The sequence below is a fragment of the Manis javanica genome, chromosome 10 (genome assembly GCF_040802235.1).
Source record: "Manis javanica isolate MJ-LG chromosome 10, MJ_LKY, whole genome shotgun sequence".
NCBI classification, from domain to species: domain Eukaryota; kingdom Metazoa; phylum Chordata; class Mammalia; order Pholidota; family Manidae; genus Manis; species Manis javanica.
The window spans coordinates 34001976-34026642 of record NC_133165.1 but is presented as its reverse complement, the minus strand read 5'-3'; the positions used below and the strand labels follow the sequence as shown (position 1 = coordinate 34026642).

At 45.7% G+C, this 24667-nt stretch overlaps 1 protein-coding gene and 1 long non-coding RNA gene across 15 annotated transcripts in view; one reads left to right on the top strand and one right to left on the bottom strand.

Annotated features, from left to right (window-relative positions):
* Positions 1 to 17705, bottom strand: part of CUX1 (cut like homeobox 1) — a 370873-nt gene extending 353168 nt beyond the window's left edge. For 3 of the 14 annotated variants that reach the window (XM_036998749.2, XM_073215151.1, XM_073215152.1), the window contains exon 1: positions 8547 to 8871. In XM_036998749.2, coding sequence (XP_036854644.1) covers positions 8547 to 8609 — 63 coding nt within the window. In that variant the 5' untranslated portion in view covers positions 8610 to 8871. Of the gene's footprint in view, positions 1 to 6976; positions 8483 to 8546; positions 8873 to 17495 lie in introns of those variants that run through there. The other 11 variants (XM_073215150.1, XM_036998750.2, XM_073215147.1 and 8 more) reach the window with 9 other exon arrangements.
* Positions 16478 to 20030, top strand: LOC140844050 (uncharacterized). The gene is made up of 3 exons (XR_012122183.1): positions 16478 to 16589; positions 17231 to 17325; positions 19713 to 20030. It is a non-coding gene; the product is annotated as an uncharacterized lncRNA (long non-coding RNA).
* The last annotated feature ends 4637 nt before the right edge of the window (positions 20031 to 24667 follow it).

Here is a 24667-nt window from a genome sequence, read left to right as displayed (position 1 = left end):
TGGTGCACAAGGGCACCTGCGTTGCTGGTTGAAATGAAGGAATGTGTGAAATAAGACTGCATACTAGATGTGCAGAGGGAGGATAAGAGAGTTTCCCAAATTGAGCATGAATCTGAGATCCTTCTAAGCAGGGCAAAAGATTTAGGTAAGGTAAAGCCAGCCATCAAGGACTCTGCAGGCCTAAGGAATGTGGTCTCCATTCTGTGCCAAAGTAAGCCACTGGGGGTGTTTAATAATGACGTGATGAAATCAATGGTTTGGGAACATGAATCTGGCAGCCACATCTATAATGAATTGTGACCTGTTTCAAACAATTTTGTGTTTGTGTTAGAAACTCAGCTCTTGTGTTAGAAAGATTCTGCTCTCACATACAAGCAATCCCCAAAGCTGACCGCATATACACACACATTAAAGAGTTGGTGCATCATAAAATGACAGCGTAATTCCAGACCAACACAGGGAAGGTAAAACAATCACCAACCACTTCTCATTCCCTGGACAATGACATTTAACTGTAACTGGCAATATCCTTCCTTTCCTAATCCCGTGTCAGTGCTGCCAAATTGGGGTGCTGGGGCTGAAGACTGGGTGGGGGAGAAGAGAGATGACTGAGCCTTCCTCCGGAATGGCCAGCTCCAGGTGACAACTTCCTGAAGGCATAGCCCTGCTCTTCAAGGTGAATGCTTGCCAGGCCATGGCCACCTCACCAGCCCTCTGTGCTCACCTGAACCATGAGGTTGGTGGCAGTGTGCCTGGGCTTCCTGTCTGGCTGCTGTGTCCCACACACCTATGGAGCAAAAGCATGACTCCAAACCTGACCTTGTCCCCTTCTTGGCTGAATGCTGTCATAGCACACAGTGTTATGTAAGGAGTAGAGGTACAGCTGAAATGAAGCAATTCCGGTAAATCAATATTCCTACACTCATTTATATGAATACTCCTATACTATTTTCTGTGCCAAAATCATACAACTTATCTCTGCTGTGTGAACAGAAAGGGAAGATGGAATTTGATTTGCAGGTCCTCTTATAATTTTAGTTGTTATTTCTGTATGTTGGTGACTCAAAATTTCTGTGAAAGGTTTGTGTCCTATGGGCGGTTGCTATCTACAAGCTCAGCGAGGGAAGAGCCGAACAACATGAAACAGAAATAATTCACTGTACACAGAACTGCATGGGTTCAAGTTCTAGGTCAACTACCATGATAAAAAAAAAAAGAAAAGAAAGAACATTTTTCCCATTATCTGCCACATCTTTCAGAATGAAGCAAAAATGGTGACAGGAGCAACAGAATGCTCCTATTTTCAGGGTAAGAAAAAAAAGTATTTTCCAAATCTAATTAAAAAATTAAATGCACAATTCCCTCCAGCAAGAATTTTATTTTTAATTTTCATTTACATAGTATCTTTCTTCCAAACATCTCAAAATAATGGAGCTCCACAAATACTTAGAAAATAAAAAAAAGGGGGTGTCACAACAAAGGAGGGGATGGTCTTGGCAGGGCAGGAGCTCAGAAGAGGGGCAAGAAATGGCAGGCTGGGGCGACAGCAGGCGCTCAGGGCTGGCAGCACTCACACTGAGGGCACTCCTTGGAGGCCCTTCTTTCACCAACAGCCCACGGGGCCTTACTCACTTTCACAGCTCCAGGCTCTTCAAGACAATTGGATTTGCTTTTGATGCCATTTACTAGCCTTAATCAATTATTTTACTCTAAATAGCAATTTATCCCCCCAAAACAGAAGAGAAGGTGCCAATAAACCAAAGGCTTTCACAGGTTCAAAATAACTAAAATGAGTTCATATTCCCTTTTGGTCTTGAAAATTATGTTAGGAAAGAAAGCATTAACAGTTCATTTGGGGGAAAGACCCAGGGTAGGAGAGACTGGTTTGATTTTAGGAGGAAATTGCAAAGAAGCTTTTGAGCTGCTTTTTGTTTTTTGGGTTTTTTTTACAGCTTAGTGGACAGGATCTGAACTATTACATTTAGCAGAAAGTTGTCAACACCCAACTAATATTTTCATGACGATAAGAATGGCATTCTAGTTCTCACAATTTCACAATGTTCACTTAAGAAAGAGCTAATTTGTCAATTGTTTTTCTCTTAACCAAACTCAGGACACCACACACAATCATATATAACTTTAAAAAAAAAATGTTAAATGCTTTAACCTATTGAATAAACACAGCCAAATAGAAAGATGTCTTTAAGAAAACAGATCCCGGGCTGGTATACTCAGAATAATGCTAAGAAAGAACAAGCTTCAGATTAAGCCCTGGCAATTTCTTCTGACATCAACTTCATAAATCACAGTCAGAAGCATCCAGGATTTCAACTGGCAGCTGACAGAGTAGCCCCTCTTGTGGCCTTTTGTGCTTTACAAAGATGTGGGCCACTTTGCCGGTATTCCCAACTCATTTTCAGAAATGCTGCAGCAAAAGGAAACAGGAGCTAGTCAGTATAGTGAGAATCTCCTACACTTGTCTATTTCTCCAGTTGCTCTCCCTTGTTAGGTAAATTCTTAGGAGGAATGAACACTCCTAACATTATTCCTTCCCAGGCACCTGTCTGATGGTATTTCTGAGGATGGGGGCGGGGGGGAGAGGGGGGCGGGTGTCCTCTCAGTAGGAATTGGACCAATCATGTTTGAGGAACTTCCTGGACCGCCCAGGGCTGTAATAAACATAAAAAAATCTGCTGAGTGCCCTGAACCTCTCACAGTAATGAACAGCCTTCACATTCAAATGAAGGAAACATTTATTTTGTGCACCAACATCATCTTATCTGAATTTAATTGCAGCAAGAATTTAAACTGTTATTAAAAGTTGTTTACTTTTCAAAGGAAAGGTTTTGATGGGTTCTGCAACAAATCAGATGTATTTCAGAAGGAGTTGTTGGTCCTCACTGGGTTGTTAACTGCCATGTGAACAGGACAGCACACGCACTTTTACAAAATCTTTAAGTAACAGCTCTGGTGCATTAGCTCAGGTGCTTCAAAGCTGAAGCCATGGTGCAAATGAAAGCACAACCACAGGTCCTTCAGCTGGGGGAACTTCCTTCAGGGACACCTGCCCAGTCAAAGATCACTGTCCTCTACCAACTTCCTCAGAATGTAGCCGAAAAGCAGGACTGATTACAGCTCAGCAAATCCCAAACTGTGATGGTACCAACAGCTCAGTACAAATCTGAGCTGCCCTCTCAATAAAATCAACACCTGAACACCAACCAAAATGTGGTTCTTACACATCCAGCAAAACCAGGAATATGACCTGGCTTTGAAAACTCGAATAGGAAAATGATTTGGCTAATTCAGAGGGCCCCACCATTAACACTTTATTGAAATATCCTCCAACTCAGGTTTTGTTCTGTAGTTTTTATGGTTGTTACTAAAGTGCAAAACTTTTAGGTGATTTCTCTCTGAATTCTAAATTATTGTAGAGTATAGTAAAATGTACCCAAGTGCTCATGTCAATAAACACTTATGAGAAATCAGAAATGAATTCATAACTCCTTTGCTATAAAAGTTATAATAATAAGATAGTAGGTCACATAATACAGATAGTAAGTTACTTGCCTAATTAGGCTATTAAAGTTCCTTTCACTCTATGATCCACACACACAGCTTGTCCCAGGTGTCTAGGCACACACAGGCATCTAGTTCCTAAAATGCCTAGCATGAATGGAACGCCCAGGTAAACAGTAGTGGTGCATAATGAGAGGTCATGGGGCCCCTCTTCAAATAGCTTCAACAAAATGAATGGCCATAAGTAAAAAGTGTCTCTATGCTTTGCTATAAGATTCAAACACAGGATTCCAAGAATTCCACCTGTTTCCAATTAGATACCAGAATTGCTTGAGTGTTTAAACGACATTCACTTGCTACTTATACAAAACAATTCTTCCGGGTTTTTTGAACATTTTAAGTATGTTAAAATAAGATTAAGGGTCTGGTTTAAACAATCAGAGGCAGGGGAATTTCAGTTGAAACCAAAACTCTCTGCAGCCATAATGCAGAGCCTCAGACAAAACAATAGAATGAGATAAACAAACTTCTATCTTTGACAATTACTTGTAAAAATCATAACTTCCATAAGGAAAGCAATTATAATATATATTTTAAATTATACATTATTTAAAATAAGTGTTTAAATAATTTCCAAAGTAATGTATGATCCTCTCTCTATATTAGAATAATTTTATATTAACTTTCAGGCAGCATTTGTCCATGAGATACACCCATCTCTTAAATACATGAACTTTACATGACACCAAATGTATGAACCTACACAGAAACACAGGTAGGAATTCGGGCCTAGCTTACAATTTTTTCACATGATGGATTTCTCTCTTTAGAAACATACAAGTTTTCCTCTAAAAAATTTGTCCTTCATTGTACTGCAGATGTTCCTTATGCTCTAATAAGTGAGCTGAAATGAACATGGATTTTCTATTTTCTACTTCTAGCCTTGTTTTCTCTCCTAAAACACAGAATGTTAGCACGGCCTCAGGAGCAGGTGTGACTGTTGACTGCTACAGAGAATGCTGGGGGCACAGACTATAGCCTCTGCACAGCTCAGCATAAACCTGGTGGGTTTGTTTTCATTGCACACAAGAGGACACAGGGGTTTTTCAACAATCACTAAGGGGCAGGGGCTCAATCAGTTTACCAGACAGCATTTTTAAAGTTAGGCTGGTGGATTAGGAGAGAGTAATTCCTGAGGGCAATTTGTCCTTTTCTCTTTCCAACTTTCCCATGTAGCCTTACTACTGGCAGGAGACAGGTAAGACTGGGGAAGCAAGAGAAAGAGTCTTTAGGACCCAAATGTATTAAGTGTTGCTGCCTAATTCCATCCCTTCACTGACTTGCACTTAAAAAAAAAAAGAGACACTTTAATTAACTGAAATGACCCCCTTCTCAATCTCAAAGGCAGATATTAATAGAAACAAGGAAACAAAGACAGCAAACATGCAAAAAGCCCCAATTTGTTTACTCATTATTTTATAAAGGGCACTCAATGAAATACATATTTTAATCAAAATAATATACTTCTTACGGGGAACAATTCTGGACTGCAGGTAACACACTTCCATAACAGGAGGAAACAAAAGCAACCAGAAAATGTACTTTCAGCAAAAGTGAAGGTATTTTCTTATTTTGAAAAAGAGGAAAACATTTAAAGTTTACTTTTTATAGAGGCTCCTTAAAGGTGAACACTACTCCCCACATACGAATAATGCCCCAAAGGAAAGCCCGTCACTGGCAGGCCTCCGCCCCAAAAGCTGCACTACCATAGTTACATGAGCTTGTTTTAGAAAGTATCCTCTTTTCAAACGTGTTTAAAAGGCAAATTTATACAATAGTGTTTTTATTTTTTTTAAAAAACCTGTTTTTTACAAGTCTGGGATAGGATAAAAACTTGTCCAACTAGTCTTAGCAGCAGCAAAGCACTGAACCTTCCATACCACAAGCCTTTGAGACTAAAAAGGAAATGAAATAGGGCTCAAGCTTCAGCAACTCTCTTCCTGGGCACTCACTCCCAGCCCAAAGGAGCTTCAAGACAGACCAAGCAGGGGAACACGAACTCAGCCCTGGCTCACCGCCCTATACTAGAGGTGTGTGACTGCCTTATAATAGAGACCCACTGAGGTCTCTGGGCTGGATCTGGATGTAGCTGAGACCCAGCCTCTTTACCCTTTGGGGGCAATCGATGCCGCATCCCTCACTGGGCTCTGCAAGGCAACCCGATCTCAGCGTAAGGGGTTCTGGAAAGATGAGAAGAGCCTGAAACCAATGAATTCTCTCTTCTCAAACTGAGTCTCATTGGCTTACTTAATGTCTGTGGGAATAGAGATGATGCTGAACTAGGTATCAATTCAAAAGGCCTCTTCAGCACCCATGGAAAGAACCAGTTTAGCCTTATATGTGAACTCCTGCATTCCATGGAACAAAGTTTTTCAAAGATGCAATGAAGCAGTAATTGGAAATCACCTAAGCTCAGATCCTTATCTACCACCCAAAACCTACGTGCTCAGTAAAAGGAATGACGTTCAGAGAAAGGATTTTTTAAAAATAAGATCCACATCTTCAAGTCAGTCGCATAAACTGACAGGGAAACTTTCAATTAGATCCTACAGTTACATAGTTAAATGGCCTCATGGTACCTTGAAGAAGTAGCTAATCATGAGGGGGGTTAAGGGTGGTGCCCAAAGGTTCATAAAATCTAATAACTCTCTAGAAACCAAACCCATCTCCCAGGCAGCTCTGCCAGGATGCTTAAAAGAGAGATCTCATTGATATTTACTAAAATGTCAAATTTAGGAAGAAAAAACAATTATTAAGGTTTGTTTTTTAAAAACTCCACAACGGGTTTTACAGTAAGCACAAGAATTAAATTATGGTAAAAGGGAGCTATTTTTACTAAAACAGGGTAGGCCAATTTATCAAAAATGCCATTCAGCTGTGTTCATTACATTCAGGAATCTAATTTACACAATGAACACTTTGGAGTAATCTATTTTAGTCAATAAATACTCAAACTCCTTTAAGTTTTAATCTTATCGGAAATACATATTTCACATAGTCTTCCTCCTAGTTAAGTGAGAAATCTGAAGAAATTTCATAACGACTATGAGTCTGCTTTATCGTTCTTACGTAGGCAAGAACAGAAAACAAGCATATATAATTAAAGTTGTCAGATTCCATTTATATATGTTTTAATCCAATCTGCTTCATTTCATACGAGCCTGCATCTGGAGTTCATTTGCTTTCCTTCTAAAAGTATTGTAGGTCACTTCACCAGTCCTCCCGGACAGGAAAGTTCGGCCAAGTTTATATTCACGCACACTTTAGAGTGGGGAGCAGTAGCAGGCCCCTGGGGGCCCCTCAGAACGCCAGGCCGCCCAGGGCCCGTCTAAGCGCAGACGCCCCCAACTCTCACCCGTCCAGCGCTCACCGAGCTCCTGGCCCACATGCCGCTCACCTTCAACTTGGCTCCGGCTACGCACAACATCCACCTGGCCGAATCCCGCGGCTGTCCAGGAGCCTCGAGTGCGGAGCTGGCAGGTTCAGGGCGGACCCCGAGGGCGCGCCTCTCCTCTACGTGGGGGGTAGCAGGCAGGAACGAGCCCCCTGGGCACGGCGGCTGCTCGGGCGCCGGATGGGGAGCCCCCACACAACGTCCCCGCGGTGCCCGGGTCTCGGCGCGCGGACCACCGCGCGGCACACCGCATTCCAGCGGGGCCCCCAAGGCTCTGCTTTCGGGAACCCGACACGAGCAGGCATCTCGCATCTGACCCGCCGCGCGCTCCATTGCGCCCGCGGATCGTGCTAGAAGGGCAAGGGCCCGGAGGAGAGCGCCAGAGTGGACCCGGCGGGTCACTGGGGGAAGCCGGAGCCTCTGGGCGCGGGGTGAGGGCCGCCCGCACAGGCGGCGGGGAGGAAGCGTCCCCCGCTCGGGCAGACAGCGCGCCGGAGCGCCGCGTGGGGCCTGCGCTCCGGGAAAGTTGCAGCCCTCCGCCCGCGGCCGCAGACGCAGGGCGCTCCTGAGCGCCCCGACCCACGGGCTCCGCGTGCGGGGCGCCCACCGTCCCCCGCAAGTTTCCCCAAAGCGCCCCTGCCGAAGTCCCTCGCCGAAGAGGAGCCAGTCCGCGCCACTCAGGCGGGTGCACAAAAGAGCTGGGCGGCCGCGGGGGGTCCCCGGGACGCCCTCCCGGAGATAAACAAGCCCTGGGGTCCGCGCGGGGAGTCCGACGCCGGGTGCAGGAGCGGCGGCACAGCCCCGACCCGCTGACAGCCGGGCGCGGCGGCCGGGGCCGGCCGGGGCCGGCGAGCGCGGACGCCCGCCCGCCCGGCCACCCGGCCGGCCACCCGCCCGCCTGGCCGGAGCCGGGCCGCGCCGCCGCCACCGCCGCCGCCGGTGGCCGCTCTGACCCTCCCCCGAGCCGGCGGCACCACAGCGCCACCAGCCCCAGCTCCGCCGCGCCGGCGGCAGTGGCGGCGGCGGCTCCTCCTGGAGAGGCAGGCGCTTCACCCCCCACAGCAACTCCCCACAAACTTTCCCCGGGAATAAGGCGGGCCGGGGGCGCGGGGCGCGCGGCCGGGCGCCGCCGCCGGGCCACAGCCCCCTCCCAGCGCAGCGCCCGCCGCCGCCGCCGCCCGCCGCCCGCTCGCGCGCGCACCCCGCGGGCCGCCGGGGCCGCCCCCTCCCCGGTCCCGCGGCGGCGGCGGCGGTGGCGGCACTGCAGGGCCGGGGGGGGCGCCCGGGGTGGGGGCCGACACCGGGGGCAGCGGTGGCGGCGGCGGTTCTCGGCGCCATCTTGGGCTGATCGATGAATTGAACAAAGAGGATCAATTTCTGATCAAGCGAGTTATCAATGGGGGCCGGGTAGCGAGAGGGACTTGTCCCCGACTCGGCCCCGCTTTCCCCGGCACCCCCCTCCTCCCCGCCGCCGCGGCCCCCCGGCGGCCGGGCAGCCCGGGGCCTCGGGGGAAGCCGCGACCGCCCGCAGCCCCCACCCCCGGGCGAGAGGCCGAGCGAGCAGAAGCCTGACCTGCAGCTGCTGTAAATCAAAGCGCTTCCAATATTGAAACATCGATCCCACATTGGCCGCCATCTTGAGACATATTGAGACGGAGTGAGAGGCTGATAGAGAGGGGGCTGGAGTTCAGGAGCCGCCAGGAGGCAGCAGGCGGGCGGCGCCAAAACCCGGCCTGGAGCCGGCCGCCGCCGCCGCCACGGAGGACGCGGACTCCTCCTCACGGCGCCGCCGCAGCCATGGCGAGCCCGAGCCGGAGCCGGATTCGGAGCCCGAGGGCGCGGCGGCCGCCGCCGGGCCTCGCGCGCGCGCGGCCCCTGCTCCCTCCCCCCGGCGGCCCGCGACCCCCGCTCCTCCCGGGCCCCCAGCCTCGGCGGGCGGCGGGTAGCGGCCCGGCCTCGAGGGGGCGCTGGAGGGCGGCGGGAGGGGCTCCGGGGCCCCGCGGGAGGCCCCGGGCCCGGCTCACCTGGGGCGCGTTTCGGGCCCTCGGGGGTCGCGGTCGCCGGCTGCGGCCGAGCGCGGCCCCTCCAGGGCCCTTGGTTTGGGGACTGGCGCCGCGTCCGGGCGGGCGCCGGCGCAGCGCCGCTTTTTCTCGCCCTCCGGAGGGGCGCCGAGCGCGTGGAGCCGCTGCGACCACCTGCCCGATTTCCGACCCCGCACGGACCGGGCGCCCAGCGACCGCGCGTGTGTGAGGCGCTCTAGCCGTCGACCGCCGCACACCCACCTCTCTGCGCCCCAGCCGGACTTAGACCCAGTCAGCCAGGGACAGCGCTTCACTTGGGGGGCGCAAAGATGGGGGAAGCCAGCCCTGACCCTCTTGTCGCTGCACACGTTAACTCTCCGCAGAGTAGCCGGGCGGTCCCCGCGCCGCGCCATCCTGTCCCGCCATCCCGGCGGCCAGGGGTCCGAGCGGCTCCCATCTGCCCGAGCCGCGTAAGCCTAGGCCACGACAGGAAAAGTCTCAGCACAGTTGTGTCCCCCCGCACCGCTTCGGCGGAACAGCCCCAGAAACTTCCTGCAGTTCAGACACCTCGGTTTCCACTCCTTCGGGTGCAGAAACTTGAAAAGTCTGGATGCACTTACAACACAAAAGCATGGTCCTTAGTTTACAGAAATGCTAAAGTTTAACCCAAAGAGTCAATTCACTTTTGATTTTTTTTTTCGCAGAAACACACGTTTTATCGTCTTTAATTGATTACACACACACGTGTGAGCTTGAGTTTCCAGTAGGAGTACCGTACTTTTAGTCTCCTGCACTTTAGTTAAGGGGGAATTAGTTAAAACAAATCTCCAAATTCTTTAATCCTACATGTAAATAAAATCTGTATGGAATGCAAAATTGAAAATGTAAGTGGGATATAACTTTTCCAACTGAGTTCGAGGGCTTTGCGCTAATCACTGGAGTGAATTCAGCATTTTTGCATGAAGGGGCTGGAAATGAAAGTCCCCAAGATTTAGAGGACACACATGCCCCCAGGTCTCGTTCTGCGGAGCGGGCGGCTCAGCTTCGCCAGCGCTCGGCTCCTGAGGTACGGAGGTTGGTTCCCTCGCGTCCCCTCCGCTGCTCTGACCAGTAGAAGGGGGAGGCAGCAGGTGGGTTGGGTGCGCGCGGGCGCCGGGGGGTGCGCCGGGAGCCTGGGTCCCAGATGTCGTAAGGCCGCGAAGAGCAGGGCCCTCCCGACCTGGGCACCACGAGGGCCGCTTCAGAGTGGGGCGCCCGAGCCCGCGTGCGTAGGGCCAGCGGCCGCGCTGCAGCTACGACCGCGCCGCCCAGTAGAGGGCAGCGGCGCCCCGACACCAGCGTCCTCGGGTTCCCGCGCACGTGCCCACCGGCGCCCCCAGCGCCCCGCCACGCCCTGTCCCAGCGCCAGGCAGGCCCCTGGCGGGAAACGGCATTACCACCTCTGGCGATTCCGGTCCCGACGAAACGGTGTATCAACCGATTCTGTGGTACGTCTGCCCTCCCCTCCTATTTGTGCGGTGGAAGGCAGGCGAGACCTTGGAATTGCCCTAAAGGTGGCTAGACAAATAAAATGTGCCGGGACTTAGAAAAGAAAAAAAAAAAAAAAAAGCCCCTCTGGTGGGTAAGGCTCAAGGAAGTTATCAGGGAATGGTTTGGATTTGATGCAGATGTTCTCAATCTAATTATCGTGTCGATCCCCTGGGTTTGAACCAAAAAAGTTAAATATATATGACCTGTGTAATACTCCAGAAGTACATCTGGTTGGAATTCAGGATTCTGAATCCACTGCAATATTTTAGAAATAAATCTGATGAGTATTAAATACCCTTGTTACATTTCTGGTTATATTTACATTATTTACATGTTAACTTGACTTAGTGGAGAAACACTACATTGACTGGCCCAGAGGTTAAGCTCTGTTCAAATAGCCTTTAGATTTGGTAGCTCTTCTACCAAAGGTTTGGGTTATACAAGGCTTCTTGATCTCTACCGGAAGGAAAAAAAGTTTAGAATAACTATGCCGGCACCAGAAAATGTTACTACTTTAAAATGGAATTCAAGATAAACACCAATCAAAAATTATCTTAACTGAGTGAAATAGTCAGCAGGGACCTAAAAAAGTCGTGAAAGTACATTTTATTAGTCTTGAGTATACACATAGAATAAGAACAAATTGTATCTATTTCTAAAGACTGTTTCCTTTGTTGTTGGCTTTTTTTTTTTTAGATTGACTGTCAGTGTCACCATTGTAGCAGATCTAGACATCAAACGTAGAGGATCTACAAAGCTGTGTGCTGTATAAAATATTCAGAAAATGGGAAAGTTTTAGGACCTATATCTCCATTAGCATCTACAAAGGCAATAGAATAATGTCTGTAAACCCCCCAGAACAAGATGTGAGAAAGAGGCAGATTAGCAGTGTAACTGGCCCAGTACCAAGAAACTCTGACTCGAAACGAATGGTACTTAGAACTGCTCACAAGAAAACAATCCAGACATATTATTTTTACTTCTTAACTTTCAGGATCTTTAGGGAAAGAAAGCACATAGTTACAACTATATGACTAATTTGTTATCCTCAGCTTTCCGAAATCAAGCCCCATGTAATCAGTATGGGCCAAAACGATGTTTGTTGTTTCTATCTTTAAATGAAATACAACTTAGCACCAAATAAGGCAACTAAATAACAAATATGTGAGCCCACAGCTTCTAAATTTCTTTCCGGACCCATTTTATTTTGTCTAAGAAATATCCTGTGGCCACATAATATTAGTGAATGCAACTTACAGAAAATTGTAAAGCACTTTTAGAAGTTCACACTTGCCTACTCTCCTGCCATTAGTAGACCCTTCTGCCTCCCAACATCTACATATAATTGATTTAATCCATTAAGGTGAAAATTGGTAAATTCTCTAAAATACTATATGAGTTAATTATTACTAAAATGGTCCTCCTTTGGTAGTTCCAAAAGGAAAATACATTATTTTCTAAAGATTCCAAATTAGTAATTGTTCTCATACACTTACCCTAATTCCTTGAAGGAATTAACCATTGAGAATTTCTTTCAAACTGAAAAAAATGTCTTACAATGTATGGCATTGTTTTTTTTTTTAAAGCCATTTTCTTTATCCCTCACAAAAAAGAGTCCTTATGTTCTGAGATCTTATTTGTAATGAATTCATAAAATGAAGTTCTTATCTGGAAACTTTATCTCCAGAAAAAGTTGGAGAATAATCTAGAGTTCTTAACTTGACTTCCAAGAACAATGAAAAAAATTCAGAAATCTGTCCAATGTGATATGCTTAAAAAGAAAACTCAAGAAATTCATTCAAAAACCTTAATTGACTTTTTGAATAGTTTTGCATCCAAATAAGAACTAGTCTTGAATAGTGTTCACCAAGAACTATTTCAGATAACCAGATACTAAACATGATGCTAAGTGTTTACAATATAATTTATTCACAAATAAACAAAGACATGGCTACTTTTTGATGCATGGTAAAAATGAATCATACTCCTTATAAGTCATACAGTAGTTGAAAATTATATCAAGGTATTCATTCAAGTGGACTGCATTTGTATATGTTTTAAATTTAGTACTATCTAAGGCCAGACAGAAGTTTTGAGACACTTTAAATTTGAAAGGCCTTTTCCTTAAATCAAAAGAGTATGAATAACAGAGGGAAATTACTCTGTCTTCCTTTTGTCTTTGGTGACTGCCTTCCAGAACAATTTGGCATGGACTACTGGAATAAATAAAGGAAGATTCCAGATTTTTTTTTTTTGAGCTCAAGTAAACCAAACTACTTTTAATTGTTTTGTTTTTTAAGTAATACTTTATGTTAATTATTTCTAAGTTCACTATTCACTGTACTATGTAAATACCCACCAAATAAAAGTACACATTTTGCTACATGTAATTACATGCATACTACATAATTCATCTCTATACGCCAAATGTATGTGTAGTTATGTAATTGTACCAAGAACCTGCCAAACTTGTGAGAACAAACTATAATGATTTCTAAACAGTAGCCTCTCCTGTTCACCACCCTCTCAGCCTTGCTCTGGTGACGGCATCTCTCAGTCCCCAAGACCCTTTTTGAAATCTTCAAAGACTTAACTTCTGGCCCACCACTCAACTCTGCCTTCCACTTCTGGACAGCATATGTCCATGCCACTAACCCTAGGTATCTTTCCACACCTCTAATGATTGCATTCTGCTCTCCGCCATTGGTCTTAAACAAGAAAGCTTGCAGCTTAGTCTTTCAGATAGAGCTCAGTCTTACACTTGGAAGTTACGTCTAGCTTAATGGGCTCAACTGCTCATGCTTTGGGACTTCCAAGTTCCTTAGAAGGACCCGGGGCTTCTCATCACCCAACATGTTCCCAAACCCCACCTCACCTGCCACACATCCCTAGTCTCTTTTTATCAAACTTATATGTATGCTAATATAAATTTCCTTGGGATTTAGAGTTCACTAGAACATCACATCTTATTTATTCCTTTTTACCTTTTCCTCATCATAAGATGCCTACCTAAATGTCATATTACATACTTCCTGTACACAATTGAAATAAAAGCCATCTTATATGACTCTCACTGATGTCATTGCTGAATCACTAGAAATTAATAGTGTACATTGTCAGTAGCTTGAAAGGGCTTGAAATATGTAAAGTACTATATAAATATTATTATTATCTTCTTTAATGTAAAGTTCAAGTTCTGTGCTAAGACCTTACATTAATTCCTTTTCTTTCGTCCTGGGAGATAGAAGCCATATGCATTCTATTTGTATTGACCTCAATGTTAATATTGCTCTTACTATATCAGTATGCCATCCAATATTTTAAACACACAACTATGTCCCTGGTGCTAGGACATACAGGGCAGAGACATGTTTTTTTTTTATTGTATTCACGACATGAAGCAAAATATGGTTTTGTTTCTCCACAAGATCTTTTATGACACATCTCTGTAGTTGTACAGTTGGAGTTGAATGAAGATTTGTTTTCATGAAATATAATTCAATTTTCTTTTGTCGTAAGCACTGTCAGATTGTATATTATTTTTTTCCTGAGTGTGGTTTGTAAGGTTTCAAAAGCTTCTTCCAATGGAAAATAGGGAAGCTGATATTTCTAGCAGAGAGTAAAAAACTTTTTTCATTCCTGCAGTCTTCATTCACATTAAATATTAGATCTAGTCTCAGTTTTGAGAATCTGTATTATAATATCTTCAGAAGTTTAAGGAGCTAGCAGAATCTCCTAAGATGTCAAAATTTTGTTTGTGTGTAAGATAGAAGTAAGAAGCCAGGGAAGTGGGCCTCTAATCTAGCAGCTGTCTTTTCTTATTAAAATATTCATACAGACACATGTACACACACACACACATACCTAATCTGAAAAGCATAAATGTTGAAATAAGAGTCTAAAATGCAAATATTTTCATCACAGAGATATTTCTGATAACGAAACAAGCAAACCAAAAGATAATAAAGTAGAATGACCAAAATGCCTAATAATATATAAATTATTAAAGAAATGATGAAACATAGTGTAGCTATTAAAAATTATGTTTAGCAAAATATGTAATGACATAGGAAAGTGTTTATAAGAAGAAAACAGGATAGAGTGTGAGCTCAACTATAATGAACAGCATATTCTATAACCATGTAGAATGTCAAAAGTACACACTTAAAATGTTAACAGTGGGTGTCTTTGGACAATGAATTCATGGGCAAGTGTTTTTTTAACGTTTTTGTATTTTGTATAATTTTACATAAGCACTTGCTACCTCTGTAATGGAGGAAAATAGCAAATATTATTTAAAACAAGGATGGTTAAAGGAATGAAAAGAATCATTCCTTTAAACAGTAATTTAACTCTAACCGGAAGGGGTAGTATGATCTAGTGATTATAATAGACAATTGAAAACAGAGGGAAATTCATGTCCTAATTTTGCCACTGAGTCACTGCCTTTGCTTCAGGTTTCCTGCCTGTAAAATAGGAATAATTAATACTTTCTTGTAAAATGCTTTTGAGCTCTCCGACAAAAGATCCCATAAAGGTGCAAAGTGTTATTCTATTAATGCTAATTGAAGTGAATAAAAAATATGAAGGCATTTGAGAGAAATTGAAGTCATTACGGTCAGTGCAGGAAGGCACCGCAGATCCAGTGCCAAACACCAAACTGCTTGTGTGGATCCTTGTGTTCTTTACAAAGGTTTTTTTTTAAGGCAGATAAGGACGTCACCAGTAATGCTGGAACGTGTCCTGTCCAATCACTGAACACTCTCTGTTGAGCAAAGGGCTGTGTCAGATACTATAAAGAAACAAAGAAACAGTGGACAGGGTTCCTGCCCTTAGAAGCTGACCATTTCAATGGGAATAGGGCAATAATATGTATGAAGAAAAAAAAATTCAGCTAAGCAGAAGACGAACAATAACCAGGAAAGAACCTGATGAAGTGCTGACACAAGCCCTGAAGGTGGAGTTGGGCTGGCATCTTACAGGCTGGCCAGGTGGGAAGAAGCTGGTGGCATCTCTGAAGGGGCAAGTGGGTGTCAGCCATTTTGGACGATGTGCCACAGTGCCACAGGCAATGTGTGATTCCTGAGAATGACTCGTTCCCACTCAAGTGCCCATTTCCCATGCACTGTGTTAAAAAAGACCCTTCCCTTAATCAGTCCAATCAGCATAGAAACAGCAGAGCTACAAGGAGAGGAGGTTTGCGTTGAAGCGCACAGTCACAGGGTCAGAGGTGGTTTCACATTCTGGGGAAGAATGGTTTGACCTTGAGCCATGTAATCTAACCTCAATGAGTCTCAGTTTCCGTAACAGAAGTGCACACCTCACGGTATGCGGGGAGGATTAAGTAAGAAAACCTGCATAAAATGCTCCACATACCCTATCACTGTTTCTCTGCAGTCCTGCTGATATTTTCGTACCATTTTACAGACAGGCAGACTGAGGTTCAGAGCACCCAAAGGTTGTTTGAGGGGAAGATTGGATTTCTCAACCAGGCTGTTAAGCACCTGCTCAATTTCCTGACCCCCACCCCCACCCCATTTCAATGATGTGATCTCAGCTGCTCTCGCCCAAATGCCTTTCTTAAGTAATTGATGCTTTTATTTATTTATTTTTCCAACAAATATTTACTGAGGGCCAAGTTTGGATCCTGAGGGAGCTCTTTGCTCTTTCTCCATCACAGAGCCGAGCCCCATGGGAAGAAATCCAGAATGAGAGAGGATTACCCCTCACACCTTCTCATTCTGTGCCATGTCATTGCTGGTTATTAATGCCTCTCACTTCCCTGACATACATTCTTCATACCACAGAGCATTATAATCCTTCAGCTTTCTTTATTTTGGCAATGTAAGCACTTATAAACAGAATGAAATCTTTGGCAGATCTAACCTTGGCGAGGGCTATTTTCACATTCGGCTTCAAGGCCTGTTTACCCAGGGACCTTTATTTCAGAAATCGGGACTGAAACAGCCACCACCACATATAGAGAAGCAAAGTTTCCTGCTTTCCCAAACGTGATGGGAAATAAGCTCAACCTACATCTGTGACTGTTCTGAAGCCTGGATCAGGTTGGTTGGTGTTCGGGAGCATGTATGTGCGTGCGTGTGCTTGGGCGGGGGGGCGAGGGGGGCGGGCACGCATGCGCACTGAGAGCAGGTGGGACGGTAAGGTTTCGGGGTAGGGGTGTATATAAAACCAAATGGAATGCGGTAGCTTCTGTCCTAGAGAGTTTAAAATCTGGCTGAGAGGCATTAACAACATGTACTTCGTTCCTTCCTGTAGATTATTTGATGTGCTCAAGAAAATAATATGTGATGGAGGAAAAGTCCCCGCAAACCCCCACAGCAGGCAGGTTTGCTGCTGCAGTTGGTAGATTCTTCCCTTGAGACATTAGGGTCCGAGGCACCCAGCCCATTCTTCCCCAGCCATGCACCTCCCATAGATTTCTTTCCCCTTTGGAGACCTCCGAGGCGAGGCTTCCCCAAATAAAACATTTATATAATCTCTTGGAAGGGGATTGGGAATAGAGCCCCACAGAGTATTTCATTACCTACCTACTGATGTCCTGAGGGTGGAAAGGCCAGATTCAAAGTCACAAACCTGTAAGAATTGTGTTTGGCTATAACACTACCAAATAACAACAGCTAAGATCATTGAGCACCTGCCATCTGTCCTGTACTTTACACAGCCTTATCTCTAATCTTCACAGCCAGTTTGTAAAATCAGCCTTATTCCCGTTGGACATACAAGAAAACTGAAGATCAGCAAGGTAAAGGGACTCCCATATGATGGACTCACTCACTGGTAAGCCAAAGCCTGGGTTTCTCAAACCGCCCTAGACCTATCTGCAGCTACTCCATATCGCCTGGGCCCCAGCCTGGTCAGAATCCACCAGGGCCTTCGGACAGGTAGCCTCTTTCACCCCTTCAGGAAGTCCTAGGTATTGCCCCCCAGGAGGGATCTCTCTGTCTTACCTTGCAGCAGCCTGCTTGCCAGCACTTCTTCCCCGGAGAAGTTTTGTCTCCAGACATTTCTCTGCAGCAGTGAAGGTCCAGACGCCCTGGTCCAGGGCATCTATTATAAAAATTGATAACCTGATCTTGGTCTTGAATGAGATATCGATTGCAAATGAGAAACAATGGGGAGAGTCAAAAGTCCCCCTTAAGTACAGGAAGACGGGATGTTTAGCAATCTAGGCAGGTGGAGAAGGGTGTGTTTTCCTAGTCATCATTGGGAATCTCCTTGTTAATTGCCCAGGGTTCTTACTCCTTCACTTTAGGGAAGTCTGGTTTAATGGACCGTCTGGGGAAGTATCTGATTAACAATCTCGTTCTGGCTACAAGTACGTCTGGGAGGGTGGGGTCATGGATACGTTATCGGTCTAAGGCGGGCAGTTAGTAAAGCGATTGCAAGATATTCCCAGTTCGGTGTCTTACCGTCTCTCATTTCAAAATTTAATACTGACTTTGAGTGGGAGGTGGGATTAGTTTACACAAGCTCCGTTTATCCGATAGCATTTTATTACTAACCAAATAGGACCAGGTGGTGGAGTTTGGTTTGATTTTCTTTTGGAACTGATCTGCGTTTTGCTGTTGAGCCTGTAGCTCCTACCCCCACCCTTGGACGCTATGTTTTCCTAGAAAAAACGGGCTCCCTTAAAAAAAAAAGAGGAAGAAGAAATGATCCCCCACCCCCCTCGCTGTCTTCTGTAGCCTGATCTATTTAAGACACGTCCTCCTCAAACAAATCCTGCCCCAGTTTCCCGGAGGGCCTCCTCTTCCCTCCTGCCCTCCACCGCCGCGGTGCGTATTTGACACCAGCTCGGGAATCTTGTAGCTTCTCGCCTTTCCATTCCCAGCAGAATTTGTTATTCAGCACTTCAAAGCGGAGACTTGTTTGCACCTCTTGTTTCAAACAATAGACCAAATTTCCTGTCGCTGCCTCTCTTAAAAACTGCCTCCCTCCCCCCTGGAACAATTGCAGCAGCCACTGTACAGCTGAAGAAAAGAGCTAAATCCCACCCACCCTCCATCTCAGAGAAAGCAGGACCATAGGGCAGAGAAGGTCACAGACTGGGGCATCAGACAGGACAGATTTTATGCGAAAACCCCAGGCTCTACAGCTATGTAGCTGAGCAGTTTTGAGCTGGTAACTTACCCTCTCTGAGTCTCTATGTCCTCACCTGTAACATCTGAACCATAACTAACCCACCCATCCCACAGGACTGTGGTGGAAACAAGATGAAATGAGGCAGCTAACTCCTGCCTAAGATGCAGGTCAAGAGCACATTCCCTGATCCAGGCTGCCTGAATTCAAATCCTAGCTCCAACATGTTCTTTCTCTGTGTCCTTGGGCTTGCATTGCTCAAACTCTGCCCGCACTTCTTTATCTGTAAAATAGAATAATTATCATACCTTCCTTGTAGGATTAAAGAGTGAAGACACAGCAGGCATTACACTTGGGTGCAGACATCACTCAGTGAAAATTTTATTCTTCTTCCTCCTTATTCCTCCCTCCAGAAGGAATCTTTGGCCCCACTCCCCCTTGACAGCCCTGTTTTACACTCGCCCATCTCAGTTTCCCAGCTATCACAGTTTTTGCTCACCAGCCCAGATCGGTGTCACAGAATGTTCATAGCCATCAGGAGTGTAATATTTGTTCATTCTTTCTTGTTCCAGAATATGTTTTTTGCTTAACTTCAGGATAGTGAAAAACGTCAGGGAATGGGTCCATAGCACTGCAGTTCTGGTGCGAGGAAACTGTTTTATATGAAATTGCAATGGTAGATACATGGCATGAAACTTTTCTGCAAATCCATAGAATATACAACACTAAGAGTTAACGCTAATGTAAACTGTGGGTTTTAGGTAATAATAACACATTGATATGGGTCATTAGTTGGAACAGATGAACCACACTAATACAAGATGTTAATGATAGGGGAAACTGTGTGGGGAGGAAGGTATGTAGGATTTCTCTGCCCTATCTGCTCGGTTTTTCTGTACGTCTGAAACTGTTCTGAAAGGTAAAGTTTATTAATTAAAAAAAGGAAGACAGAAAAGGTTATGCAGGTGCTATTGTATGCCTCCACCCCTCCTCACTCAGTAATGACCAGCAGCCAGGGAGTGACAGCATCCCTTCATGGATGACCTGAAATTCACAACTGTGTTTTTTTTTTTTTTTGTCCTCAGGTCTTCTGCTAATGGCACACAGTGAGCCAGCTTTGTCCCTGGAGGTTGAGACCCAGACAGGGGGCATTCTCAGGCCTGGCCAGGGGTCTCTGGATCAAAGTCCCTTCAGTGTCTCATAAGGTCTGGAGTGGATAGTGTTGGGAGTACAGGTCCCTTACCTCCTTGTTCCAGAGTTCAGAGCAGAAGGGACTGTCTGTCATTTCCTACCCCATCCCCATTACACACACAAACAGCCTTACAAGTCCTGAGCTCTTCTGTAAGTATGCTAATGGTCTTGCCTTTCTCAGGGTCTGGGCCTCATCATTGTGACTTGCTAGACACGGTATGTGCAGTGGCCGAGTGAATCCCTGAAGCTCTCCTCTGAGTCCAAAGGCTGTAAAGCCCAAACATGATGAAAAGCAGTGAATCTTGTGGAATAAAAACATCCTTCCCACCCAACCCAAATCCCACAGAGCAACGGAGGTCTGATTGTTTAGTGTCACAAGGCCGAGATTATAATAACCATGGAGTAAAAAACAACCACAAAAGGATGGCAGAAACTTCAAAAACGTGTTATATTTTTATTTATTTATTTATTTTTATTTTGGTATCATTAATCTACAATTACATGAAGGACATTATGTTTACTAGGCTCCCCCTTCACGAAGTCCCCCCCACATACCCCTTCACAGTCACTGTCCATCAGCGTAGTAAGATGCTGTAAAATCACTACCTGTCTTCTCTGTGTTGCACAGCCCTCCCCGTGCCAAAAACGTGTTTTAAACACAGAAACTTCCCCGGCACACCCTGTCTGGTTGCCAAGTCCCCAAACTCTTACCCTGTGAGATTGAATTTCCATGGAGTGTCACTGATTAATAAAACCATCAATTTAGATACACTCACACAGTGTGTCATGGAAGGGGGCTGGTCCCCTTGCTGTTATCAGACATTAAGCTTGCTAATGATCCAACAAAAGCCAAATCATAAGGCAGTGGAATTTGATATGAACAGCAATGCTGGGAATTAGAGTAGGTGATCATTACAAGTTGCCTTAGCAGCATGATTTAGTGGCATGATTTACACAATACCCAAAATGGTGAAGCAGAACACACGGGGTCAGAGCAGGCCCTGCTGCTTACTTGCTGCGACTCTCTCCAGCCTCACCTTTCTCATCTGTAAAATGGGGGCAATAATATTTGCCTTGCAGACTTGTTGCAAAGAGAATTTAAGATAAAATGCCCAGTGTCTGTGAAGGAACCTAGTATATGCACCAGCACAGGCTGGTTTCCTTCCTTAAAATATAGTTATCTATCTTTAGGAGGGATGTTTCTTTAAAATTTGCCCGAACCCAAGAAGATACAGTAAGTGAAAAATAAACATAAAACGATGCATCAGTGACATATTCTTTATTTGGCTTTGTGTTTCCAAGAGCCTGATGTAAATAATTTACAGTGTTAAAAATGAGTTAACAGCAGGTCTTTGAGGGACAGAAGGAAAATTCTTTCTAAAATGAGAAATAGTCTTCATAATGGGACTGCTGAGTGGAGGAAAAATTTAGAATTTAGACAAGCGTCTTTTACACATTTATTAATCTGGTTGGATAGGATTTTTAATAATTAAATGGTATTACTGCAATATAAGTGATATTTTATTAAGCTTAAATGAAATGTGCATTTAGGAACTTAATTTGAAACATTGCCTACTCTGTTATTCTATTTTTCATAATTGCCTATGTTTGGAAATTATGTTTTCCTTTCCGCATTGCATTATCTGCCTACGTACTTAGCCTTTTGCTTTATTTATAGGAATGTTATTTCTTGTGTTTAAAGGAAATTGATATGAAAACTCTAAATGACAAACTCCGAAGCTAGCTTCAAAAGTTTCTGACTAATCGCTAATGAAATATCCATAATAAATGAGGAAGAAAGCATAAATTGCTGTGAAACATAACTTCATTTCATAAATGTCTCATGTTTGTTTGACAGCTTTGGAAATCTTCTTTGTCATTTTGAAAATCAATACAAAATACAGCTAAACACCAGACTTAGCTGCTCAGCCCAAGACAAAATAAAAGATTGAAAGCTCTCCTATCACCAGCTGTCGATTACTGAAGATCATATTGCTGAATGCAATAATTTTTTTCCTCCATCCAAACATTACTCAGCCTCCAGTGAGCTCACGTTACGGGCCAGATGCACAAGCATTATGGTTGTGAATTCACAGCACAAAGCAGTAGGACAGCTGGTGGTTATCAGTTTAGTTGATCAATATAGGCAGGATGGTGTGGAACACCGCCATCACCACAGCCACCCTCCCATTTCTCCCATTTGGAGAGTAAATTATGCTCTCTGACTACCTAGACAGCATGGACTAACCAGCTATCTACCCTTTCTCTGCTGTGCTAAGGCTGCCTCCTCAGCAGCATGCACACCTGTGGGATGATCACACATTGGCAGGTTAGCTCCTTGACATCTCAGTCTATTCCCTTGAGGACTCCCTCCTCTACCCCTGCAGCCATGGTTCATGCAGAATGGTTCAGAGCCATTTTCCTCTACCTGCCACCCCTGCAGCTACTCTCTGCCCTTGAATCCCCTGCTTTGTGCCCCAGGGAGGCAACTCTGCCAGGCTCCTTTGCACTCTGGCTTCCCACTGGGTTCTGCCTATGGAGGTCCCTGCTCTGTGGGAGACAGTAGGGTGGGAGCATGGAGAAGCTGGGGCTTTCCTTCCCACTCCCTCCTGCCTTGGCCGTGGAGTTGGGCAGAGCTGCACCCTCACTGCTCAGTCTTCCACTGGTTGGCCCTCCCTGCTCTGTAGCTCCTGCTGTCATAACGCTGCCCCTGCCCCTTCCTGCCTGGGGTAGTAACAGCTCCCTGCTGTTGCTAATCTCAGGGAGCCTCAACACCCCTTTCTGGCTCCCTCAGTTTTGCACCCACCTTGTAACTAGTCCCTTCTTAAAGTCTCTTGAATCATCTGTTTGATTTTGGTTTCCTGGTAGGCTTCTGCCTGATACAGGAGGAATTTCAGAATGTATATTTAACTTGTATGTAAGAGAATGAACATGAATAAAGAAAACACATATGCAACTCAGCAAAGTAGAAATCAGTTCGGATTTGTTCACTTTCTTCCTGAGGTTGGTATGCATACTACCAAGCTTCTAAAGCGCCCCTGATCGCTTACCTTTGCTGTTAACCTCCTGCAGTGGACAAGCAGTGTCCAGGGCCTCCTTCCTCCCTCTGTTTTGTCTCCGGGTCTGGCTCTTGTCAATAATATGTGTTGCATGAATGAAGGCATCAATAACAAACTGCATTCAACAACATCATCTCTTGCTGGGGCAGAGGCAGTGGTCCTCTGCAGTTCTGATCTGAGGGCATTTAACTCAGAGGACTAAGTGAGTAGCCACTCAGGCCACGTGCTTCAAGGGTGAGACAGTTTGACCCCTGTTTCCTGGGGCACAGAGAATGGAAAAGCACAGTTAAGGGTTATTCACTCTTACAAATGGCTCACAAGGGACCCTGGGAAGTCTTCCAGGAGACTGCTGCTCTCCAAAGAGATCTGTGGTTTTGGAGCATGAGTGGCAATTGGAAAGGATACCTCTGCAAAGTGAGGCCGTCATGTGGTCCTACCCAGACCCAGGGGCAGAACCCATGGCCTTTCCTATCACCAGGGACTGTGACAGGAAGGTAGCCTGGCTGTCAGCTGGTAATCTCCAGAGCTTCCACTTGATGAGTAGGGTAATAACACAGCCTGGATGGGCTGATCTGAAGACAAGGCATGCATGAGTACTCAGTTCACTAGTCTAACTTTAACAGTCACTCTTGTAAGAGAAGATAACTCAGCTCCTGTTGAGAATTCGCACACCTTCGGTCTCAGATGTTGCGATCACTTAGGTATAGCCATCAATGAAAGGCTGGGGAGCAGGAAGCGAAAGCAGCAGTGGTTTAGAGATGGGCAGGACTGGGTGTGAATCCTGTCTCCACCCTGATCCCCTGGGCGCCCAAGGGCAGGTTGCTGACACCAAGCAGACATCTCCTTGTCTGTAAAGTGGTGATGATTACATAGACCCTCAGCACTAGAGGCCTTAGTGTTTGCAGGTTCCAGAATTTGGGACCAGCCCTAAAGAGCTGTGATCTGTGCTAATTTGCTGTTTTGCTGGATGCCAGCAGGCAGTGCGCTGCAACTGGTCAGGCTGCCAAAGTGATTTCTAGCACAAGGTCTGGCATCCTAATTGGGCTCCACTCATCACTGTGTACCCATTTTACGGGGTGACCTAGGCTACAGTATATTTTGTGACTTTGCAATTTGGAAGGAAGGACTCTTCAAAACACATGGCTGGAATAAACATGAAGCATATACAGTGCCTGCTATGCTGTCTGGTGCCTAGTGGAAGGCTCAAATTCTTGGAAGCTAGGACTTACTGTGACTCCACTTTGATGTAATTAGTCTGCCCATGGTGTACTGGGGGTGGCTCAAGCCTGCTGGTCAAACTCTTAAAGGTAGCTAGCCTCCCTGGGCCCAGGCCTTGAGGAAGGCAGTGCCTACCCCTGCAGAGGGCACCATGAGTGTGGATTTCTCCAGGCTGGGCTGGGCTGCGTGGGGTCTTAGTTGGCACTGGAAAAAGGGAGATTAGAAGGTGATTTAGAAATTGGGTTTGTGTGGCCTTGTTCCTGCTTTCAGCTTCTAGGACGTGGGCAAGGGCAGCATGGCAGAAATGAAAATCAAGTGAATGGATGTTGGTTTGCTTTCAGAAAGAAGGAAAGAGGGGACCATGGGCCCAGTCCCATCTGCTTTCCAGGCCCCTTCATTCCCTCATGCTCAGTTTCGGTATTCTCCAGCATGCTGGATATGAGGACAGTATCATCTGGCTGACACTCCACAGGGCCACCTGGGTGAGCATCCTAAAAGCACTCATCTGGCCTCTTGCCTGCTGATCTTCCAGCCCCCCACCCCCCCACCGTTTTCCACGGAGTTAAACTTCT